The 19,884-nt window shown below is 41.5% G+C and overlaps 1 protein-coding gene across 4 annotated transcripts in view; it reads right to left on the reverse strand.

Annotated features, from left to right (window-relative positions):
* Positions 1-1,683: 1,683 nt before the first annotated feature.
* LOC138740681 (sodium- and chloride-dependent neutral and basic amino acid transporter B(0+)-like) overlaps positions 1,684-19,884 on the reverse strand; it is a 69,126-nt gene continuing 50,925 nt past the window's right edge. For 2 of the 4 annotated variants that reach the window (XM_069893670.1, XM_069893672.1), the window contains 7 exons: positions 18,651-18,879; positions 16,849-16,974; positions 14,542-14,660; positions 12,279-12,378; positions 11,075-11,184; positions 10,811-10,981; positions 1,684-10,635 (listed from right to left, as the gene is read on the reverse strand). In XM_069893670.1, coding sequence (XP_069749771.1) covers positions 10,498-10,635; positions 10,811-10,981; positions 11,075-11,184; positions 12,279-12,378; positions 14,542-14,660; positions 16,849-16,974; positions 18,651-18,879 — 993 coding nt within the window. In that variant the 3' untranslated portion in view covers positions 1,684-10,497. The remainder of the gene's footprint in view (positions 10,636-10,810; positions 10,982-11,074; positions 11,185-12,278; positions 12,379-14,541; positions 14,661-16,848; positions 16,975-18,650; positions 18,880-19,884) is intronic. The other 2 variants (XM_069893671.1, XM_069893673.1) reach the window with 2 other exon arrangements.

Consider the following 19,884-nt stretch of genomic DNA (forward strand, 5'->3'; position numbering starts at 1 on the left):
TTCCCTATAAACCCTTAATTCCCCTACTATGCAAAAATCTATCCAACCTTGTCTTCAATATATTTACTGAGGTTGCCTCCACTGCTTCAATAGACAGCGGATTTCAGATTCACCATCCTCTGGGAAAAGCAGTTCCTTCTCATCTCTGTCCTAAATCTACTACCCTGAATATTGAGGCTATGTCCCTGAGTTCTGTTCTCTCCCACCATTGGAAACAACTTACCTACCTCTATCTTATGCCTTTCATAATTTTATATGTTGCAGCACAGAACAGGCTCTTTAACCCATGATGTTGTGCTGACCTAGGTAGATCTACCCCACAACAACACTTCCCAACCTCACCTTAAATTTTTTTTTTCAAATATCCTTGTGCCTACATTTTGTAACATTTTAGTTTAAATATCCGATCCACATGAGAACATGACAAAACAGCACTTTTGAAAGATTACTGCAGACTTGAAACAACACGTGAGACATATGAGACATCTCCAAACTCAATGCACATCCAAAGTCTGAGTGAGTGATTGAACTAACAAGTGCTTTTTTAAAAAATTCTAACTAATGATAAAACAAAACTTAGTTTGGCTCAAGAATAATCCTGCTGATCGTGGAGGGATGGGACTGGGTGCGGCAAATAACTTGGGAGGGTTGTTGACCTTGGGAAAGCAGGCAAAGTGGGTGTTTTCCCAAGATCTCCCTCTCCCATGTACTTCAGCTGCTCCTCAGTCATGGTGATTGTAATTTTCAGGAGCGATATCTTTCAGTCATCACTGTGGGTTAGATTAAGATGGCACTTGCCCAGGAAACACACAGGTCTCATTCAGGCACTCTGAATTTAACGCTGCCAAATATTCCACATTTAGAGATGCGAGAATCATCAGATGCTGCAATATGGGGTGCAAAAATGAATTGCTGAGAAACCCGGTGGGTTGAGCTGCATCTGTAGAGGGAAATGGAGAGTCGACGTTTTTGTCATTAGACCTTCTTTGAACATGTCCTGTTCACCTGATCCTTCAACAGTGCATAGATTCTAGGGTGATTGGCCTGAGACAGGATCGGTGCTTCTGAAATCTGGAGTCTTGTATTGCCATCTGCACAGACAGGTCAGGTGGAAGTGGTTAATCTGTTTGCTGTGCACTGTTTGCTAGCATGGAGTAAGGTGAGAATGACAACAGCATGGTTCACCTTCAGCCTAGTCTTTAGGCAAATTCCTCTTAACTTCCATTCTTTAATTCTCACTTTGCATCTTTCTATCTCCTCATATAAATGGTTCTGTAAGTTTCCCCCTCTTTCCCTAAAGCCTTAATAGATTACCCTTCAATAATGTAATTGGTAAAGTTGACCTTGAATCTGCTCTGACCACCCTTTCAGGCAGAGATGGTAACCATCTAAGGTGAGCACTTTCTTCTTAATACATCTGGTTCCATTCCTAAAATTAGTCAGTTAGTCTGTCAATTGGTTAATCTCCACTTCCTAGGCTCCTTCTTATTTTATTCTATGAAAATCCTTGGTGATTTTGAACACTCTCCGATATCCTGTTAACTCATCCTCTTCCATGGCAAACAAGCCCAGCCTCACTGATGTCTTTCAACTCTTTCATGGTAAGGCTCCATTATCCTTTCTAAGATACATCCTTGCTAAAATGAAGAAACCAGTTTCCCCAATAATTACAGAGACAAAGACTGAGGGGAACGATAGCTTTTATTACACACAAGACTGCTGGCTCGGGTTCCAGCTAGGGAAGTGCAGGGAAGGAAGAGGTGGCTTGACCTTTATGGCCTGGGTCACAAGGGAGGAGTCTAGGAGAGGATGTCATCAGGAGGGCGGGCTAGCCCATGCCTGTTCTGGCAACTACATACAACAATATAATTATAACATAATTATCATTATCTTGTCAATACCTTGATTGTGACATAGCCTTAGATTACCAGGAACAGGAATGATGGTGTAGGCTTTTCATTTGTGAATCTTGTCACACAACCAAGAGAAAATAATGTAAAAGTAATTAGCAAATGAACCAGACAACAAGGAGGTTTGGTACCATCTAATTAGAGAAAAGCATAAATATCAATTGAACAAAGTATATAAACTAAAGCACCAAGGCAGAGTCAAAACGTTGCCACAGGGTGTTGTGAAAGTGTTGCAAATAGTGTAACTGCTTCAGATCTGCTGGGACTTAAATTCAACCCAAACTTCTGGTGCTGTTCCTGTGGAGTTTGTACATTCTTCATTTTATAGTTCCTGATAACTACACCGGCAAAAGGTGCATCCAGCTATAGCTCCTGACAAACAGAGTTAGGGAACTGGAGTTGGATGAACTTCAGATCTTAAGGGAGGCAGAGGTCGTAGTAGTCAGGAGCTTCAGGGAGGCAGTCATCTCTACAAGTCAGAAGACAGGGAACTGGGTGACTGTCAAGAGAAGCCAAGGGAAGAGGCAGAAAGAGCAGAGCCCTGTGGCCATTCCCATCCACAATAGATACACCATTTTGGATACTGTTGGTGGGGATGACCTACCAGAGATGTTGTAGTGGTCACATCTCTGGCATCAAGACTGGGCCCTCAGCTCAGAAGAAGTGGGAAAAGAGGAGAGCAGTAGTGATAGGGGATTCAATAGTTAGGGGGACAAATAAGAGGTTCTGTAGGAGAGATGGAGAATCCCAGATGGTCTTTTATCTCCCTGGTGCCAGGGTCTGAAATAACTCGGATTGAATTCTCTCTATTCTAGGAGGGAGGGTGAGGAGCCAGATGTCATGGTTCACGTAGGGACCAATGACATGGGTAGAAAGGGTGAGGAGGCCCTGCAAGGAAGGTTTAGGGAGTTTTCTAAATCATTATGTAGAGGTACCAATGAGAGAGGATACAATTCTTGATCTTCTGTTGGAGAACCAGGCAGGTTACGTGACAGAAGTATATGTAGGTAAACATTTTGGGACCAGTCACTATAATGTCATTAGTAGATTCTCTGAAAAAAGAAGGCGGTAAACCCTGATGATTTATTGAACTGTAGTGAGTACAAGGCCTTTTCAATTTCTTTTGAAGTAAAGGGGAGGCCCAAATCTGCTTGATCTCCTTGGTTTTAAGGTGGGTCCAACAAATCACAAAATTATTCTTATGGCAGATGATGTAATCCTGTACTTATCATTAGTTAATTCCCTTATTAAATTACAGACGCTATTAAAAGCTTACAGCAAAGTTTCAGGATACAAGGTAAACTGGAGAAAAAGTGAAATCATCCCCCTACCAAATTTTGATCACAATGAGTACCAGTGAACAAGCCCGTTCAAATGGGCCTCAGGTGGAATAATGGAGGATAATGATCTGCAGAATTTATACAAACTTAATTACCTCCCGCTACTTAGTAAAATTGAAGAAAACTTGAATAGATAGATGAATTTGCCATCACTCTAATTGGCAGAGTCAACTGTGATTATTTTGCCAAGGCTGCAGTACCTTTTATAGTCCTTGCACTTTCCACTACCTTAAAATACTTAATCAGCATGTTGGACAATTTATCTGGAAAAAATACCCTGAATATCCATGGAAATGCTAACATGGGATTATAGATTAGGAAGCATCTCATTGCCTGGTTTCAAATGATATTATTTGGTGGCCCAAAGGATATTTATTTCTTCATTATTTTGAGGGAGATAATACACCTTCCTGGGTACAAATTGGATTGCACTCTCTGAAAGAGAGGGGTATAATGATTTTAATGTATAAATGGAATTCCAGAATTAGAGCCAGCTAGACAGACAACCCCATTTTAAAACACCTTATGATGTGAGACCTGTGGAGACTCTGGACTTAAAAAAGGACTGTCACCAAAGACACCTTTAAGACAAAGTGAACCCATGACTTTGAGCAACAACATTTTGGAACCCTGGTATCATAAAGGAATACAATGGCTGGAGGATTGTTTGGGTTAAAAGGAGGGGCAAAAGGTTTGAGAGAGCCGTGGTTTTCAAGGAATATTGGGAACTTGGTTCGAAGAAAAAGGGAGGCGTACATTAGATAAAAGAAGCATGGAGTTAAGGAGATGTTTGAAAGATACATTGAATGTAAGAGGAATCTTAAGAGAGGAATTAGGAAAGCTAAAAGAAGGTACGAGGAAACTGTGGCAAGCAGGGTGAAAACTAATCCAAAAGAGTTCTACAAATATGTTAATGGTAAGAGGAAAGATAGAGACAAAATTGGTCCCTTAGAAAATCAGAGCGGAAAACTGTGTGTGGAGCCTAGAGAAATGGGGGAGATATTGAACAGTTTCTTTTCTTCAGTATTCACTAAGGAGAAGGATATTGGGAGATATGAGATAAAAAAAAAAGCAAATTGGGTAAATATGGGGAATATAGAGATTACAAAAGGTGTAGTTTTAAGGCTTTTGAAGAATATAAAGGTGGATAAGTCTCCGGGACCAGACGGGATCTTCCCCAGGACATTGAGAGAAGTGAAGGAGGAAATAGCAGAGGCTCTGGCGGTAATTTTCCAAATGTCATTAGATATGGGGATAGTGCTGGAGGATTGGCGCATTGCGCATGTTGTTCCGTTATTTAAAAAGGGTTCAAGGAGGAAGCCTGGCAACTATCGGCCTGTACGTTTGACGTCTGTGGTAGGTAAATTAATGGAGAAAATTCTTAGAGATAGTACTTATAAACATCTGGATAGACAGGGTCTGATCAGGAGCACTCAACATGGATTTGTGGGAGGAAGGTCATGTTTGACCAATCTGATTGAGTTTTTTGAAGAGGTGACTAGGAATGTGGATGAGGGTAGCGCAGTGGATGTTGTCTATATGGACTTCAGTAAGGCCTTCGATAAGGTACCACATGGAAGGTTAGTTAGGAAGGTGCAGTCTTTAGGTATAAATTTTGAGATAGTCAAATGGATTGAACATTGGCTGAAAGGGAGAGGCCAGAGAGTGGTAGTGGGTAATTGTCTGTCAGGTTGGAGGCCGGTGACCAGTGGTGTGCCTCAAGGATCTGTATTGGGTCCATTGTTGTTCGTTATATACATTAATGATCTAGATGATGGGGTGGTGAATTGGATTAGTAAATATGCAGACGATACTAAGATAGGTGGAATAGTGGATAATGAAGAAGGTTTTCAAGGATTGCAGAGGGATTTGGGCTGCTTAGAAAAGTGGGCTGAAAAATGGCAGATGGAATTTAATGCTGATAAGTGTGAGGTGCTTCATTTTGGTAAGAAGAATCAGAATAGGACATACGTGGTAAATGGGAGAGCATTGATGAATACAGAAGAGCAGAAAGATTTAGGAGTAACGGTACATTGTTCCCTGAAGGTAGAAACTCACGTGAATAGAGTGGTGAAGAAGGCTTTTAGTATGCTGGCCTTTATCAATCATTGCATGGAATATAGGAGTTGGGAGGTGATGTTGAGATTGTATAAGACGTTGGTGCGGCCTAATTTGGAGTTCTGTGTGCAGTTCTGGTCGCCTAATTATAGGAAGGATATAAACAGAGTGGAGAGAGTGCAGAGAAGGTTTACCAGAAGGTTACCTGGGTTTAAGCATCTAGAGTATAGGGAGAGATTGGACAGATTAGGTCTTTATTCTTTGGAGCGTAGAAGGTTGAGAGGGGATTTGATAGAAGTATTTAAGATTATGAAAGGGATAGACAGAGTGGATGTGGATAGACTATTTCTGTTAAGAGGAGGAAAGATTAAAACAAGAGGACATGAGTTAAGAATTAAGGGGCAGAGGTTTAGAGGTAACATGAGGGGGAACTTCTTTACTCAGAGAGTGGTAGCCGTGTGGAATGAGCTTCCGGGAGAAATAGTGGCGGCGGAGTCAATTGTATTATTTAAGAAAAGGTTGGACAGGTATATGGATGAGAAGAAGATGGAGGGTTATGGGCATTGTGCAGGGAGGTGGGACTAGAAAGGGGTGTTTGGTTCGGTGCGGACTAGAAGGGCCTAATGGCCTGTTTCCGTGCTGTAATTGTTATGTTATGTTATGTTATGTTAAAAAGGGCTTTTCATGTAATTTGAATAAATGAAGAAGAAATATGACTTGTCCAATGTAACCTTCAATTACAATCCTTCCTTAGGGCCAATTTGGGCCTTGAAATGACTCTACCAGGACTCGCTAAAAAGGAAAAACTACCCCATGAAGGAAATGTATATAAATTTATTTCTATAATGTATTTTTTATTGATGAGTGAGAGCCCAAAGCCAGGTTTGCATAAATCTGGAGTGAGATGGGAGTCAAATTTAATCGACGAACAATTATGGTCAGATCTGTCAGGTAAGTTTGATGGTTACTGTTACGAGCCCAAAGGACCCCAAAACACAGCAGCAATAGACATTCACCAAGACAAGTAGTTTTTAAAACAAAAGTTGTTTCTAATCAACTTTAAACATGAAAATAGAATCCAACTTTAACTTGCTATCTATACTTATCTAACCCAAATTAACACCCTTCTAATTCTAAGCACACGTGTTTGAAATGTGTGTGTAAATTTAAGAAAAGTTCTTTGGTTCACAGTTCAATCTCACTTCTCCTTCTTCCAGTTCTCTGGATGCAGGCAATTCTTATACTGTTGACAGAATTTAACACGTATAAAGTTCACCAGGCTTTGGTGCTCTAAAAGTAAATGTTTACTGCTCAGGAAGGTTCTTGTAGGGTCTGCAGAGAGAGATTTGTTGTTCCAGGATTTCCACAACTGAGGTACCACCATTAGTCACCTCAATGTCTCGCTGATGAAACTTACCCCATCAGGGTTTTTCAGATGGTAACCTCATTTTTCAGGCTATCACAGAGTTCCTTTCTGTTCCGCTTATTCCAAGAGAAACTTCAGACAGATAGCACTTCCAGCCATCCATTGCTCTGGAGCTTTCTGTTTCCAACCAGCTCTTCCTGGCTTGCACTGTTCAGTTCCTTTCAGTGTCAGACACACAAGCTGAGAGGGCTTCTTGAGATTGGTCTCACCTGTCTCTCTCTCTCTCTCTCTCTCTCCCTCTCTCCCCAACTGAGACTGCCATGTGACTCTCTCACTTGCAAAAACCCCCACCTTCTTCAGCAAACCACAGGTGTTCTCCTCTCTTGGTCAAGCTGTTGTCTTTGATAAACAAAGCCCAGGAGTGACATTTCTGTGAGCACACTGTAGGTACTTGCAGCCAGATTGTCACCTCCAAAACAATGGCTATTCATTTTATGACGCCATTTCAATTAGTGCCTATTTGTGAAATGTGCATAAAAGTCTCCAAAGATCCTGCTACTGAATATGAATTCTTCAGTCTTTCAAATAAGATCTGTTTTAAAATGTGTGTATGTATGTAACCTACTCTAAATGTTACCAAATTCTCCCAAATATTTATCCTCCATTACATTACTATCAATTCCAGGTATAGATTGGTCCACAGAAATTACACCAAGTTTTCAGAGATGTGTTTTAGGTGTAGTGTAGAGGATGGTTCCTTCTTACATTCTACCTGGCTCTGCACAAAAGTGAAACCCTTCTGGTATGACCTTTGTGGCACCCTAACCAAGATCACGGGAGTCACCTTTCCAGTAGACCCAGAGCTTTGCCTTCTGGGGAGCTTTACCACAGTTGGTAGATCACCAACTAATTTTCAAATTCAATTCTCAGAAATTGCCTTGTGTGTGGCCAGGAAATGCATAGCTGTAACATGGAAGTCTGACTCCCATCTCCTCATGGATCGGTGGTCCACAGAGATAAATAGTAGCACCCCACTTGAAAAGATCACATACAATCTTAGGAAGGGATGTAACACCTTTCCAAAAATCTGTCAGCCTTATTTACAATGTATAGGTACCTCACTGGCGCCACTATAGGGTTACAATCGCTACTGACTGGCCAGTAGACCTCTAAAGATTTTAACATGATGGTATTATCATGTCTTTGTGTTTTACTGCATGAACTGAGGATGGAATGATCCTTTTTTATTTCTTTTTTGTTTCTTTCTCTGTTTAATTGAATATATAGAGGGGAGGGGGTTGGGGATGGGTTCTCTTGACGTTTTGTATTTTCTATGGTTGTTGATAGTTAAATATATTTAAAATGATAAAGAAAATATTACATAATGTCATTAGTTTTAAGTTAATTATTGATAAGGATTGGTCTGGTCCTCAAATTGAGGTTCTGAATTGGAGAAAGGTCAATTTTGTGGAAATGAGAAAGGATCTAGAAGGAGCAGATTGGAATGTTGTTTTTTTGGCAAGGGTGTGTCCATTAAGTGGAAGGCCTTGAAAGGAGATATTTTGAGAGTGCAGAGGTTGCATGTTCATACCAGGATTAAAGGCAAAGTTAACAGGCATAGAGAACCTTTGGTTTTCAAGAGATATTGGAGACCTTGTTAAGATAAGATGTATAACAGGTATAGGCAACAAGAGCAAATGAAGTACTTGAAGAGTATAGAAAATGTAAGAAAATACTAAAGAAGGAAATCAGGAAGGCAATAAGGAGATAAGCTTGCTTAGGCAGATAACGTGAAGGTAAATCTGAAGGGTATCTACAGGTATATTAAAAGGATAGTAAGGACAAATTTTGTCCCCTAGAGGATCAGAGTGGTCAACTATGTGTGGAGCCTCATGTAATGGGGTAGATCTTTATCATTTTTTTGCATCAAAATTTACTCAGGAAACTGGCAGAGTGCATAAGGAAGGAAGGGAAATGAACAGAAGTGTCATGGAACATATGAAGATTATGGAGGAAGAGGTGCTTGCTGCCTTACAGCAAATAAATGGAGGCAAATACCCCGGGATGGATATTATGTTCCCTCAGACCTTCAGGGGCCCTGGCAGATATACTCAAAATGTTCTTAGCCACGGGTGAGGTGCCAGAGGACTGGAGGGTAGCTCATGTTGTCCTGTTCTTTAAAAAAAGGCTCCAGGTAATTATAGGCTAGTGAGCCTAACAACAGTTATAGGTAAATTATTGGAAGGCTGAGAGATAGGATAAATAGGTATTTGGACAACCAAAGGCTGATTAAGGACAGTCAGCAAGGTTTTGTGTATGGTCGGTCGTGTTTAATGAATCCTATAGAGTTTTTCAAGGAGGTTACCATGAAGGTAGGTGAATGTTGTCTACATGGACTTTAGTAAGGCTTTTGACAAGGTCCTACATGAGAGGTTAGTTCAGAATGCTAAGGCACTAGGTATCCATGGAGAGATTGTAAACAGGATTCGAAATTGGCTGTGTGGGGGAAAACAGAAAATGGTAGTGGATGACTGCTTCTCAGATAGGAGGCCTGTGACTAGTGGTATAACTCAGGCATCTGTGTCTGGATGATAATGTGGTAAATTGGATTAGCAAGTTTGCTATGTCGCAAAGATAAAAGGCATTGTGGACAGTGAGGAAGATTTTCAAAGCTTGCAGAGGGATCTGGACCAACTGGGAGAATGGGACAGTAAATGGGAGATGGAGTTTAATGCAGACAAGTGTGAGGTATTGCATTTTAGAAGAGGAAACCAAGGTAGGACATATACAGTGAAATGAAGGGCACTGAGGAGCGCAGAGCAACAGAGAGATCTGGGAATACAGAGATATTGTTCCCTGAAGGTGGTATCACAGTTGGACAAGGGTTGTTCAGAAAGCTCTTGGCATATTAGCCTTTATAAATTAAAGTATTGAGTATAGGAGTAGAGATGTTATGCTGACATTTTTTAAGACATTGGTGAGGGCAAATTTGGAATATTGTGTACAGTTCTAGTCACCTAACTACAGGAAGGATATCAATAAGATTGAAAGAGTGCAGAGAAGATTTACTAAGATGTTGCTAGGTTTTCAGGAGTTGAGTTACAGGGAAAGATTAAACAGGTAAGGCTTTATTCCTTAGAACAAAGAAGTTTGAAGGGCGATTTGATAGAGGTTTACAAGATTAAATGTTATCCTTTATGTGTGTAGACTCTTTCCACAGATTAGGAGAGATAAATACAAGAGGACATGGCTTTAGGGTGAAAGGGGAAAGTTTAAGGGGGACATGAGGGGGAACTTCTTCACTCAGAGAATGGTGGGAGTGTGGAATGAGCTACCACCTGACATGGTGTTTGATCTTGAATTTTAAGAATAAATTGGATAGATACATGGATGGAGAGGTCTGGAGGGTTATGAAATAGAAGCAGGTCATTTGGACCAGTGGAATAATGGTCAGCACAGACTAGAAGGGCTGAATGGCCTGTTTTCTGTGCTGTAGTGTTCTATGGTTTCTCCTGGTTCCCAGTTTGTTAAGTTAATGGATCTGTGTCAATTATTCCTTGTGTGGATGGATGATCAGGGAACCAAATGGGTGCAATGAGAGAAAACGTGGCAATGAAATAAGTGGTGGGAATGAGATTACACTGGCAGCCAGCAAAGACTCAATGGACCAAACAGGATCCTTCGTTATAATAGATAAGAGAGTAAAATGAGATGGAGGAAAGTCAACCAAGTCAGCAATGCCTGTTCCTCAGGACAACTCTCACTTGTCTTGCAATGGGAATAAGTTACAGACTTCCACAGAGTAGAAATGTTCTTTAAACTTTCACATCTCTGGGACAGTGAGAAGTTGCACACTGTTAGGAATGTCTGCAGTATTAGGCCTGTTACTGTATCTTTCCCCTCTGTGTTCATTCAAGTACGGACCCCAATCAGGAGTTGATGTGCAAGCCGCAGAAATTTTCTGTGCAAAAGAGAATGAGGGATTATATTAATTTTTATTAGTATTTTTTTTCAACCTTTACATTTCAACAATACAATTTCAACAATAGTTCTAAAACTAATTACATTGCAATCAGCACAGCCTAATCTGCCAAGAATGCCCCAAAGCCACATGTCCCATCAGAATATTTCCTTACCTGCCAAAACTTGGACCCCTCTGATTGGGCAACTTTCTTCACGGCAATGATGGGGATCCACATAATACAGAAAACTACCATACACCATCCGAGTGCCATCGCCCAGATAGGGTACTCCACAGTTCCATATGTTGGCGAAGTAAATGTAATGAGAGACCAGATTATGATTGCCTGCATTTTAAAAAAAAAATCAAAATTGGAGGCAATGAATCATGTTCTGATTAATCTTTATTTAAGGAGCTACAAAATGCAACATCTCCTTACTGTCATCAAGCATGGTGAGATTAAATACCAGCACATTCTCCACCACAGCCAGAAGTGCCAGCTCCTTTCCCCAATCATCATCTCAATATCTTTGATGAAGCTGTTTAGTCCTGTGGACAAGAAACAGGGACATTTGGTCACACAATTCATCCAGTATTCAGGTTCACTTCAAGCTGGATGTAATTGAGGTCAGTAGAGATTCCAAGCAATTTGTACAAATTTATTCCTGTCTCCATCCTGATTTGCTGGAAGGAAATTGAAAATCGGCAAAATATAGATGCCAGAATGTTGAAATATACAGATGCCGGAAAGTTGAAATACTTAAAGGACAGAGCAAATCAATGGGGTTGGTGAGCATGCGTAAAGAAAAACCAATATTTTGAGTCTGGGATGGCTGACCAAAGTATGTTTTTCCTTTACTTCCTGTGGATGCTGCAAGTCCTGCTGAGTTTCTCCAGTGCATCTGCATATTGCACCAGACCCCAGCATCTGTAATCTTTCTTGTTTAACTCGACTCAGCAGATCAGGCTGCTCTTGTGGAAAACAAAGATGAATCACAGTTTCTGGTCAAAGACCCTTGCTGATAATTGCCTGAATGTGGTCTGAAGAGCATTTTGTGCATCAGACCATGCTGGGATGGACCAGCCTCAATTTTCATGATGGGAAAGGAAGATTCTCTGAGCCCTTAGACTGCCCAAAGTTGGAATTTGCAAATTAATCTCAGAAACATCATGGAAGCATAGGCAAGAAGTTGGCTTGATGATCCATTAGCCCCTAAGTGGGAGAAATGGAATCAAGTTGTGAGCGCAAATCCAGGGCAAGGATGTTGATTTTTAATTTAATTTAGAGATACAGCAAGGTAACAGGCCCTTCCAGCCCATGAGCCTGCGCAGTCCAAATTCTACATTACCAATTAACCTACCAACCCCGTATGTCATTGGAATGTTGGAGCAAACCGGAGCACCCACAGTGTCATGGGAAGAACATACAAACTCCTGGCAGGCGGTGGACAATTCGAACCCAGGTCGCTGCTGCTGCAATAGCATTGCTTTAACTGTGCCGAGCAAATATCTTTGCAGTTACTAGCAGGGAAAGGAGGGGCAGAAAACTGAACTCAACCAGTGGTAACCACACAGGACGAAGATCCTCCATGGGTGAAGAATGCAGATTGGCCAGTGGAATCAGGGGAGTCCATTGTATTTACCATATACCCAGCTTAGACTGATGAGTTCCAGGCTGGCAGTGACAAGAACACCCCATCCAGCACAAAAATGATCAATTAGGTTTATCCAATAAATTCCAGCCTGAAACAAAATAAAACGTTTGAAAGCTTGTTGCATGACAAAAATAATAAACCACAAATAACGAAGATGTGATGCACCAATTATATTCAATGTTAAACTGATAAACATCAGCTTGAGAAATTAATAAATTAAAGATGGATTAATGTTGGATTAGCACAGAGGGGAGGTGTTTCCATATTGTATCTGTCTGCACTGTATCTCAATCACACTGCTAACTCCCGGATCCGCCTTAATTGTAGCTGGAATTATCCATGATCTCATTACTCGGTAGTTCCAATGATTTGGCATCCGGTTTACTGGGATCCTGTTTTCCACAATCCCTTTAAATGCACCAGGACCCCTTTCTCACACTCTTTGAACTCACCGGGTCCCCCTTCCCCACACTTCCTTTAAACTAATGGTATTCAACCTTTTTATCCCCCACTCACAAACCACATTAAGTCTCTCTCTGCTTATCCATCCCATTGGATGATGATGGTTCCTTTAAGTCAGTTTGTGGGGTTTGATGTGTATATCCTGGAGTGGCTGTACAGGCCGATCCTTGACAGGCACTGCTCTCCACATACTTGGCAGGTGAAGCCTGGAAGGGCAGCAGGGGGAGAAGCTCTGTTGTGGTGCTTTCTGTGCTTTTTCTCTGTTGACTCTTGGAGCTTGTTTTCAGTAGCATCAACACCTTTTCTGATGGTGTCCCTCCCCTGTGAGCGATCTTGAGCCAGATCCTCCCATGTTGATGGGTCAATGCCAGTTTTCTTGAGGCTCCTGTGCAGAACATCCTTGTACAGCAGTTGTTTCTGGGTTCCACTGGGCATACAAGATGTCCTTGGGCAGTCTTCCATCAGACATTCTGACAACGTGCTGCCCAGCACAGGGGGCTGACATCACTAAGTTTGAAAGCCCTGGCATTCAGGCTTGAGAAGGAACCTCAATATTGGAGACCTTGTCTCACCAGGTGATCTTCATCAGAAAACTTAAGTGATGCCACAGCAGTTGGTCAAGCTGTTGTAAGTGGTCCATGTCTTACATCCATATCAGCAAGGCTGATATGAAAATGGCCTGTACACTTTACACTTGGTGGCCAACCTGATGTCTGTGACCAAACCCAATCTTTCACCTGACCAAAGTCAGAGCAGGTCATTCTGGATTTTGACTCAGTCTCTACATCTAGAGAAGCTGAAGATGTAATTGTGCTGTCCAGGAACCAAAACCTTTTGGCAGCATTGAGACGAGTGTCATCAACGAGGACAGTTATTTCTTCGTAGCTTGAGCCATGGGCCGGTTGCTACAAAACTTCTGTCTTTTCCAGGCTGATTGTCAATTCGAAGTTCTTGGCAGCACAGGCCAAGTAATTAGTAATCTCCTGTAAATCTTCGAGAGAGTGGGCAACAATAGCACTGGTGATCTGTAGCTAGTTAGGGATTACTTAAAGTGGTATGTGAGTGGGAAAAAAAGCTTAAGGTCCACTGCTTTAAAAATGTTCTCAGTGGCCCCAGTTCCCAGGCTCCCTTTAAACTCACTGGGGCTACTGAGAACATTGTTTAACTACTTAATAATACTTATTATATAGGTTCTACATAAAAGGGGATTAAAAAATATGTTTGGCTATTAATGGGAGCAACACTCAGAGACCTAAAAAATCTGTCAGTCAGGCTTGCTAAAAACTGCCCCTTAGGTGCCAGATTATTGGTTTGACTGCAAAATGGTCCAGTAAATGCTTCGAAGTGTCTGTTCATGTTTAAGATTTTTTCTGCACTGAGCTTCTGACCCATCTCTGCCATACACTTTCAGCTCTTAAAAGTCCCCTAGATAAATTATCCCCCCCCCCCCCCCCACCCCCCAGTATCATGGTGAAGTGGACAAGAGAATCAGGTCATCAAGGGGCCTTATTGTTATTGCACATGGAGAGTAAGGCTTGCTAAAAACAACCAGAATCTTAACATTGTTGGAAAGGTGATGTTGTTCACCCATTGAAGAAACCTTCACAGCACTGTTGTGTGCATTCTGGCCTTCAGTTTGTGATCTAATTCCCAGACAGGGTGTTCTGTGATTCAGAGACTAATGAACTTGCATAAAACAACAGGTCATTTTTTAATCATTTGAAATTCATCATTTGTTGGGGTTAAAGATAGCCCATGAAAACATGCAAACCATTACAGTGCATTTTACCTGTGTTACACAAGTAAGGCTGAGGAAATAAAATGAAAGGCAAACAACAGCTGTCAGAAACAGACGCCTTGGTCGCAGAAACCCAGGGAATTGGTCCAGAAGGGTCGTTATTACAGCTTCTAATAAAGTAAAAGTGAAATTAGATAATGAATAACTTACAACATCACAGAGAGACACAGCATTGGATGATCTAACTCCCCACAGAGCAGGAGAGATGCGGGTAGCTCCTCTTTCTGTAATGTTGGAGAGACTTATAGCATTCTGCAAGCTCTTGACGGGAATCTAACCAGAATCAGCTCCACAGATTTTCACCACAAAGCACAGGCCCTTCAGACAAAATACTGTAATATGTTAACCAATTCCAAATCGATCTCAATTTCCCTCCCTCATAAACATAATCCTCTATTTTTCGTACATCCATACGCTGATCTAAGAGTGTTTTAGATGTTCCTATTGTACCAGTCTCCGCCGCCACCCTCAGAAATGCATTTCAGGCACCCACCAATTTCTGACATCTCCCCTAAATTCCATCCATGTGTGGCTTAACCCATGGTTGAAGCCTGGAATGCCCCTTATGGAGGAGCTTGGCAATTTCGCTGCTTCTTTCCTGACATTTTGTCATGCTAACAAGCTCCACTGACAGGCTGGAGCCACTGGGTTCTGACAAAAGGGAGAGCAAATGGACAAGAGTCTGCTCAATGATTGAAACTGTCCCCTCCATCCCAGACAGAAGCATTAGTGAGACCAGTGAACATTGCAGTATCAACATTTTCTTTCCTGAGGGCATCAATATGATGGTGAGGAGAGGAATAGGGGGGAGAAGAAATATAGCAGATTCCACATCCAGAAAAAGATTTCAGGAGGTGTAGATGTTTTGCGAAGTGACCATTTAGGTGGTAGACTAATCCAACCTTCCCTTTCAGTATAGATAGAGCAATTCTAAGCCGGTCTGTGTGAGGTTTATGCACAGAGGAGGTTGAAGATGTGAAGCTGTTTTATTAGCCTGGTACAGACGGGACAACAGACATTCAGGTTTAATGGACCAGTGCTTGTACTCGAGTATTTCTGACATCTGAATTTTTTTTAATTCTCTGCAGAAAATTCTCCATCAAACCTATTCTGTATTGAATGAGACCAGTTCAAGAACCTTGAACTAACCAATCTGAAAATAGTGACTGTGGCATGAGGGGCACATTTGTGTCACTCTCTCTGTGAAGGGCACTTGCAAGACATTAAATAATATATCAAGAAGGTTAATGGAATGTTGGTCATTTTATTTGTAAGGATCAATGGTTATGGAAGTAAGGAAGTTTTAATGGAATATTTTAGGGCACTGGTGTGATTATGTAGTTTTGATCTCCATTTTTAAAGAAGAATGTGGTTGTAAGGAGGCAGTAGAGAGAAGATTCACTGGGCTGATTCAGAATCAACAGGGGTGAGGAGGGCCAGTGTTTGGAGGTTGCTGACCAGCACTAAGGAAATAATGGTGTTGAAGGCTCAGCTGCAGTCAGTGAAGAGTAGCTGGGTGCACAAGTTGCTGTGGTCTAGGTGATCCAGAGGTGAGTGGAGATCCAGTGATATTGTGTCTGCTGTGGAGTGATTGCGACAATAGGCGCCTTGCAGTGGATTCAGTCCTTTATTAGGTACATGTGAATTCTGGCCATGATCAACCTCTCAAAGCATTTTATCACAGTAGATGTGAGTGCTTTCCAGAATGAAGTGGTTGATATATGGAGAAAGATCAAGTGTGTTGGATACTCATTGGCATATAAAGAAAGAGAAGTAAACATGAACTTTCTGAGGGGTGTTGATGGGGTGGGGGGGGGGGGGGTGGAGAATGCAGAGAGGATGTTTCTCCTGACACAAACATCTACAACCAGAGAGCATCAATTCAGTATCGCAACTCAGCCATTTCAGAGAGAGATGCAAAATAATTTCTTCTCCCAGAGAGTCTTTAGAATTCTCTATCCCAGAGAGTTGTGGAATTGTTTTCCATCAACATGTTCAAGGGAAGACTGACAGATATATGAACTACAGGTGAGTCGTAGGGTATGGGGAGAGAGAGTACCCAAGGTTGGGTCTGTTGCAATCTTCTCAGATAGAAGAGCAGGTTCGATGAGTTGTTTTTTATGCTCTGTTCTATTCTCCGAAGTAAAAGAATATGGGTTATTTTGAAAACAACTCCCAATGACCACAAAGATAAGTTCATCGGGATTGTGTGTGAATTTTTGTATGGTCCAAGGCTCATGCAACTGAATTATGGAAGAGGAAAATAATTAGTTGATAAGAAAACAAAGTGACTCTTACCTACAGCAACACACTGACTGCTGAGTCCCAGAGTAATCAACATGAAGAAAAATAGAATGGACCATAGAGGAGCCCAAGGCAACTGTGCAAGAGCTTCTGGGTACACAATGAAAGCCAAACCAAAACCTGAACAGGCGATAAAATTGGTCAAATAAAATTAATATTAGAGATATAGATTATAAGCTTATTTAAAACTAATTAATTGAAATTTGGCATCTGCATAATAAAAGGAAATACATTTTGCCAAGCATTGTCTGAGATTTTGTGAAACTTCGGTTCATCAGGATGAGTGATATCAGTGCTGCAAAATGAAGTTGGCTTTATTTATGGCCCTAATTTTGAGCACCAAGAGCCCCCGCCTTTCTGCAGATGGCTGTTACCACTGGGGCGAGGATGGAGGTTGCCCGAGGTCTTTCCATGCACAACACTTGCAATCTGCAGTCAGTAGAGATAACTCTGGGTTGGATTAAGTGCTAACTATGAGCAGTGGAACTCATGCCTTCACACTCTCTCCTGCCCCTGAATTAGTGTCTCAAGATAGAAAAGCCAAGAAGTTAAGCTGACAATGCATTTCACTCCACTGACTCTGCAATTACAAAATGTAATGACTTTCACATTTCTTTCAGATATTTTCAGGCAGTGATATAGCTCTGCATTTTATTATGTTTTGGTCAAGAATGTAGGTTTGAAGGCATTTGTCTGTAAACATTGAAATACTACATTTATCTTACTTACTGGTGGAACCAATGGAAACCTTCCCCTCTGTGCCCCCCAGTCAGTGGTAATCAATGCATCCGGTGGAACCGCTGAACAGAAGTAGCTAATGACCATGCTGAACAGTGCTCCCTCACTGAGCTGCAGTGTCAGCAACCCCATGTAGCTCACACTGCCACTTTCAAGCCCTTCCTTCATCACCCATTCCTTGCATGAGGCCACAGCCCCAACTTCCTCCATGAAGAAGGAAGTTTGGCCTTTGCTCCTGTCTTCCTACTGTTATGCTCTTAGCCACCATCATTTGTTTTCTCATTTCTTCCCCCCCTCTCCTCCTCATGGCCTCAAATATCTTCTAACCATCTTTATTGTGATCCTCCCTGCTACATTCCATAGAACCCAAGAAATGCCCTTCTGCTCTGTGCCAAACTATTCTGCCGTCTCACTGACTTGAACCCAGACCACATGCCTCCTAGTCCATGTACCTGAATAAATTTTTCTTAAATGTCAAATTTGAGCCTGTAATTATCAATTCAACTGGCAGCTCGTAAAACACTCCCATCACTCTCTGCGTGAAGAAATTCCCCCGAATCTTCCTTTTAAAATATTCCTCTTTGTTATGGGAACTCGCATGCACAAGTGACGTCAGGTACGGAATTTTGTGGGAATGTACGCGTGTGCATTGTGGGGATAGTTTCAGTTTGGCTCCATCTTCGAATGAATAAAGACATGCTTACTTACCACTTCTCGAATGATGTAATTTTCAAAGGGAAAATACTCGTCACCCTTTTACCCTTAACCCATGTCTTCTAGTTTTATATCACCTGAATTAATTGGTTACATTGACTTCACTCTTTCCATTCCCTCTTTCCCTTATTTTCTTGTACTTTGCTTGGCCTTCACTCCTCCTCTCCAATTCCAACACCCTTTCCCTTCCAACATTTTTTTACACAGTCCCTAGTTCAACCCCATCCCTTTCTCATCACTGGATCTAAATTGCTCCAAAGGATCCAAGACTATAGATCCCAAAATAATTTATCTCACATCTTAGAAACATTATAATGAAAGACAAGGTTTAATAGCATAAGTACCTGACTGAGCAACCTCCGAAACGGCCTTGTCCTGTATGTGAGCCATGTGTCCAAGGATAGAGAAGATGACAAATCCAGCAAACACACTTGTGGCACAGTTAATGACACAGATAAGGATGGTGTCTCTGTAACAGTTGTTGTGGAATTTGTTGTAGGATGACAGTGTTATTAAACTGCCCCAGCCAATTGCAAGGGAATAGAATATTTGTGTGGCAGCATCTTTCCAGATCTGAGGATTGGAAATTGGAATTAGTCAGCACAGGATTAAACTTACAGATGACACCAGAATTGGTAATATAGTGGACAGTGAAGAAAGTTTGGTATGTCACTGAAAACTCTTGAAAACTTCTACAGGTATACCGTGGAGAACATTGTGGCTGGTTGCATCACTGCCTGCTATGGAAGCGTCAACTCTCAGGACAAGAATAAACTCCAAAGGGTGGTTAACCTGACCTGCGACATCACAGGCACCAGTCTTCACTCCATCGTGGACATCTACATGAAGCAGTGTCTTAAAAAGCAGCCTCTATCCTCAAAGACCCCCGCCACCCAGGTCATGCTCCCTTCACTCTGCTGCCATCAGGAAAAAGGTTCAGGAGTCTAAAGATGAGCACAATAGCACAAGGACAGCTTCTTTCCCGCTGCCATAAGCTTCCTGAACAATCAATGAACCAAAGACACTGCCTTACTTTTTGTGTACTATTATAATGATTTTTTTAAATTATAGTAATGTTGTAAGATGGTTATAATATGAATGTTTGCACTCTGATGCTTCCGTAAAACCCCAAATTTCATGACTTGTTTATGACAATAAATTTTGATTCTGATGTTGTTTGAGGTTACAACTGGGTCTGGATCAGCTGCCAAAGGAATGACATGGAATTTAAATCATAAAACTGCGATCTGAGGTATTTTTGGAAATTAAATCAGGGTAGGGCATACACCGTGAATAACAGCGCCTGGACGCGCATTATTGAACCAAAAAACCAAAGAATACAAGTAAATTTATCTTGAAAATGGCTACACAGGTAGACAGGATGGTGAAAAAGACAGAAGGCATACTTGCCTTCATCAGCTGGGTCACTAAGTATAAGAGTAGGGTTGTGTGTTAGCAAAAACATTGGTCAGGCCACACTTCGAATACTGCATGCAGTTCTGGTCACCACACTACTGGAAAGACATGAACTAAACTCGAGGGCATGTGGATTCACAAGAGCATTGCTTGGACTGGAGG

Source organism: Narcine bancroftii, chromosome 8 (genome assembly GCF_036971445.1).
Source record: "Narcine bancroftii isolate sNarBan1 chromosome 8, sNarBan1.hap1, whole genome shotgun sequence".
Taxonomy (NCBI): Eukaryota; Metazoa; Chordata; class Chondrichthyes; order Torpediniformes; family Narcinidae; genus Narcine; species Narcine bancroftii.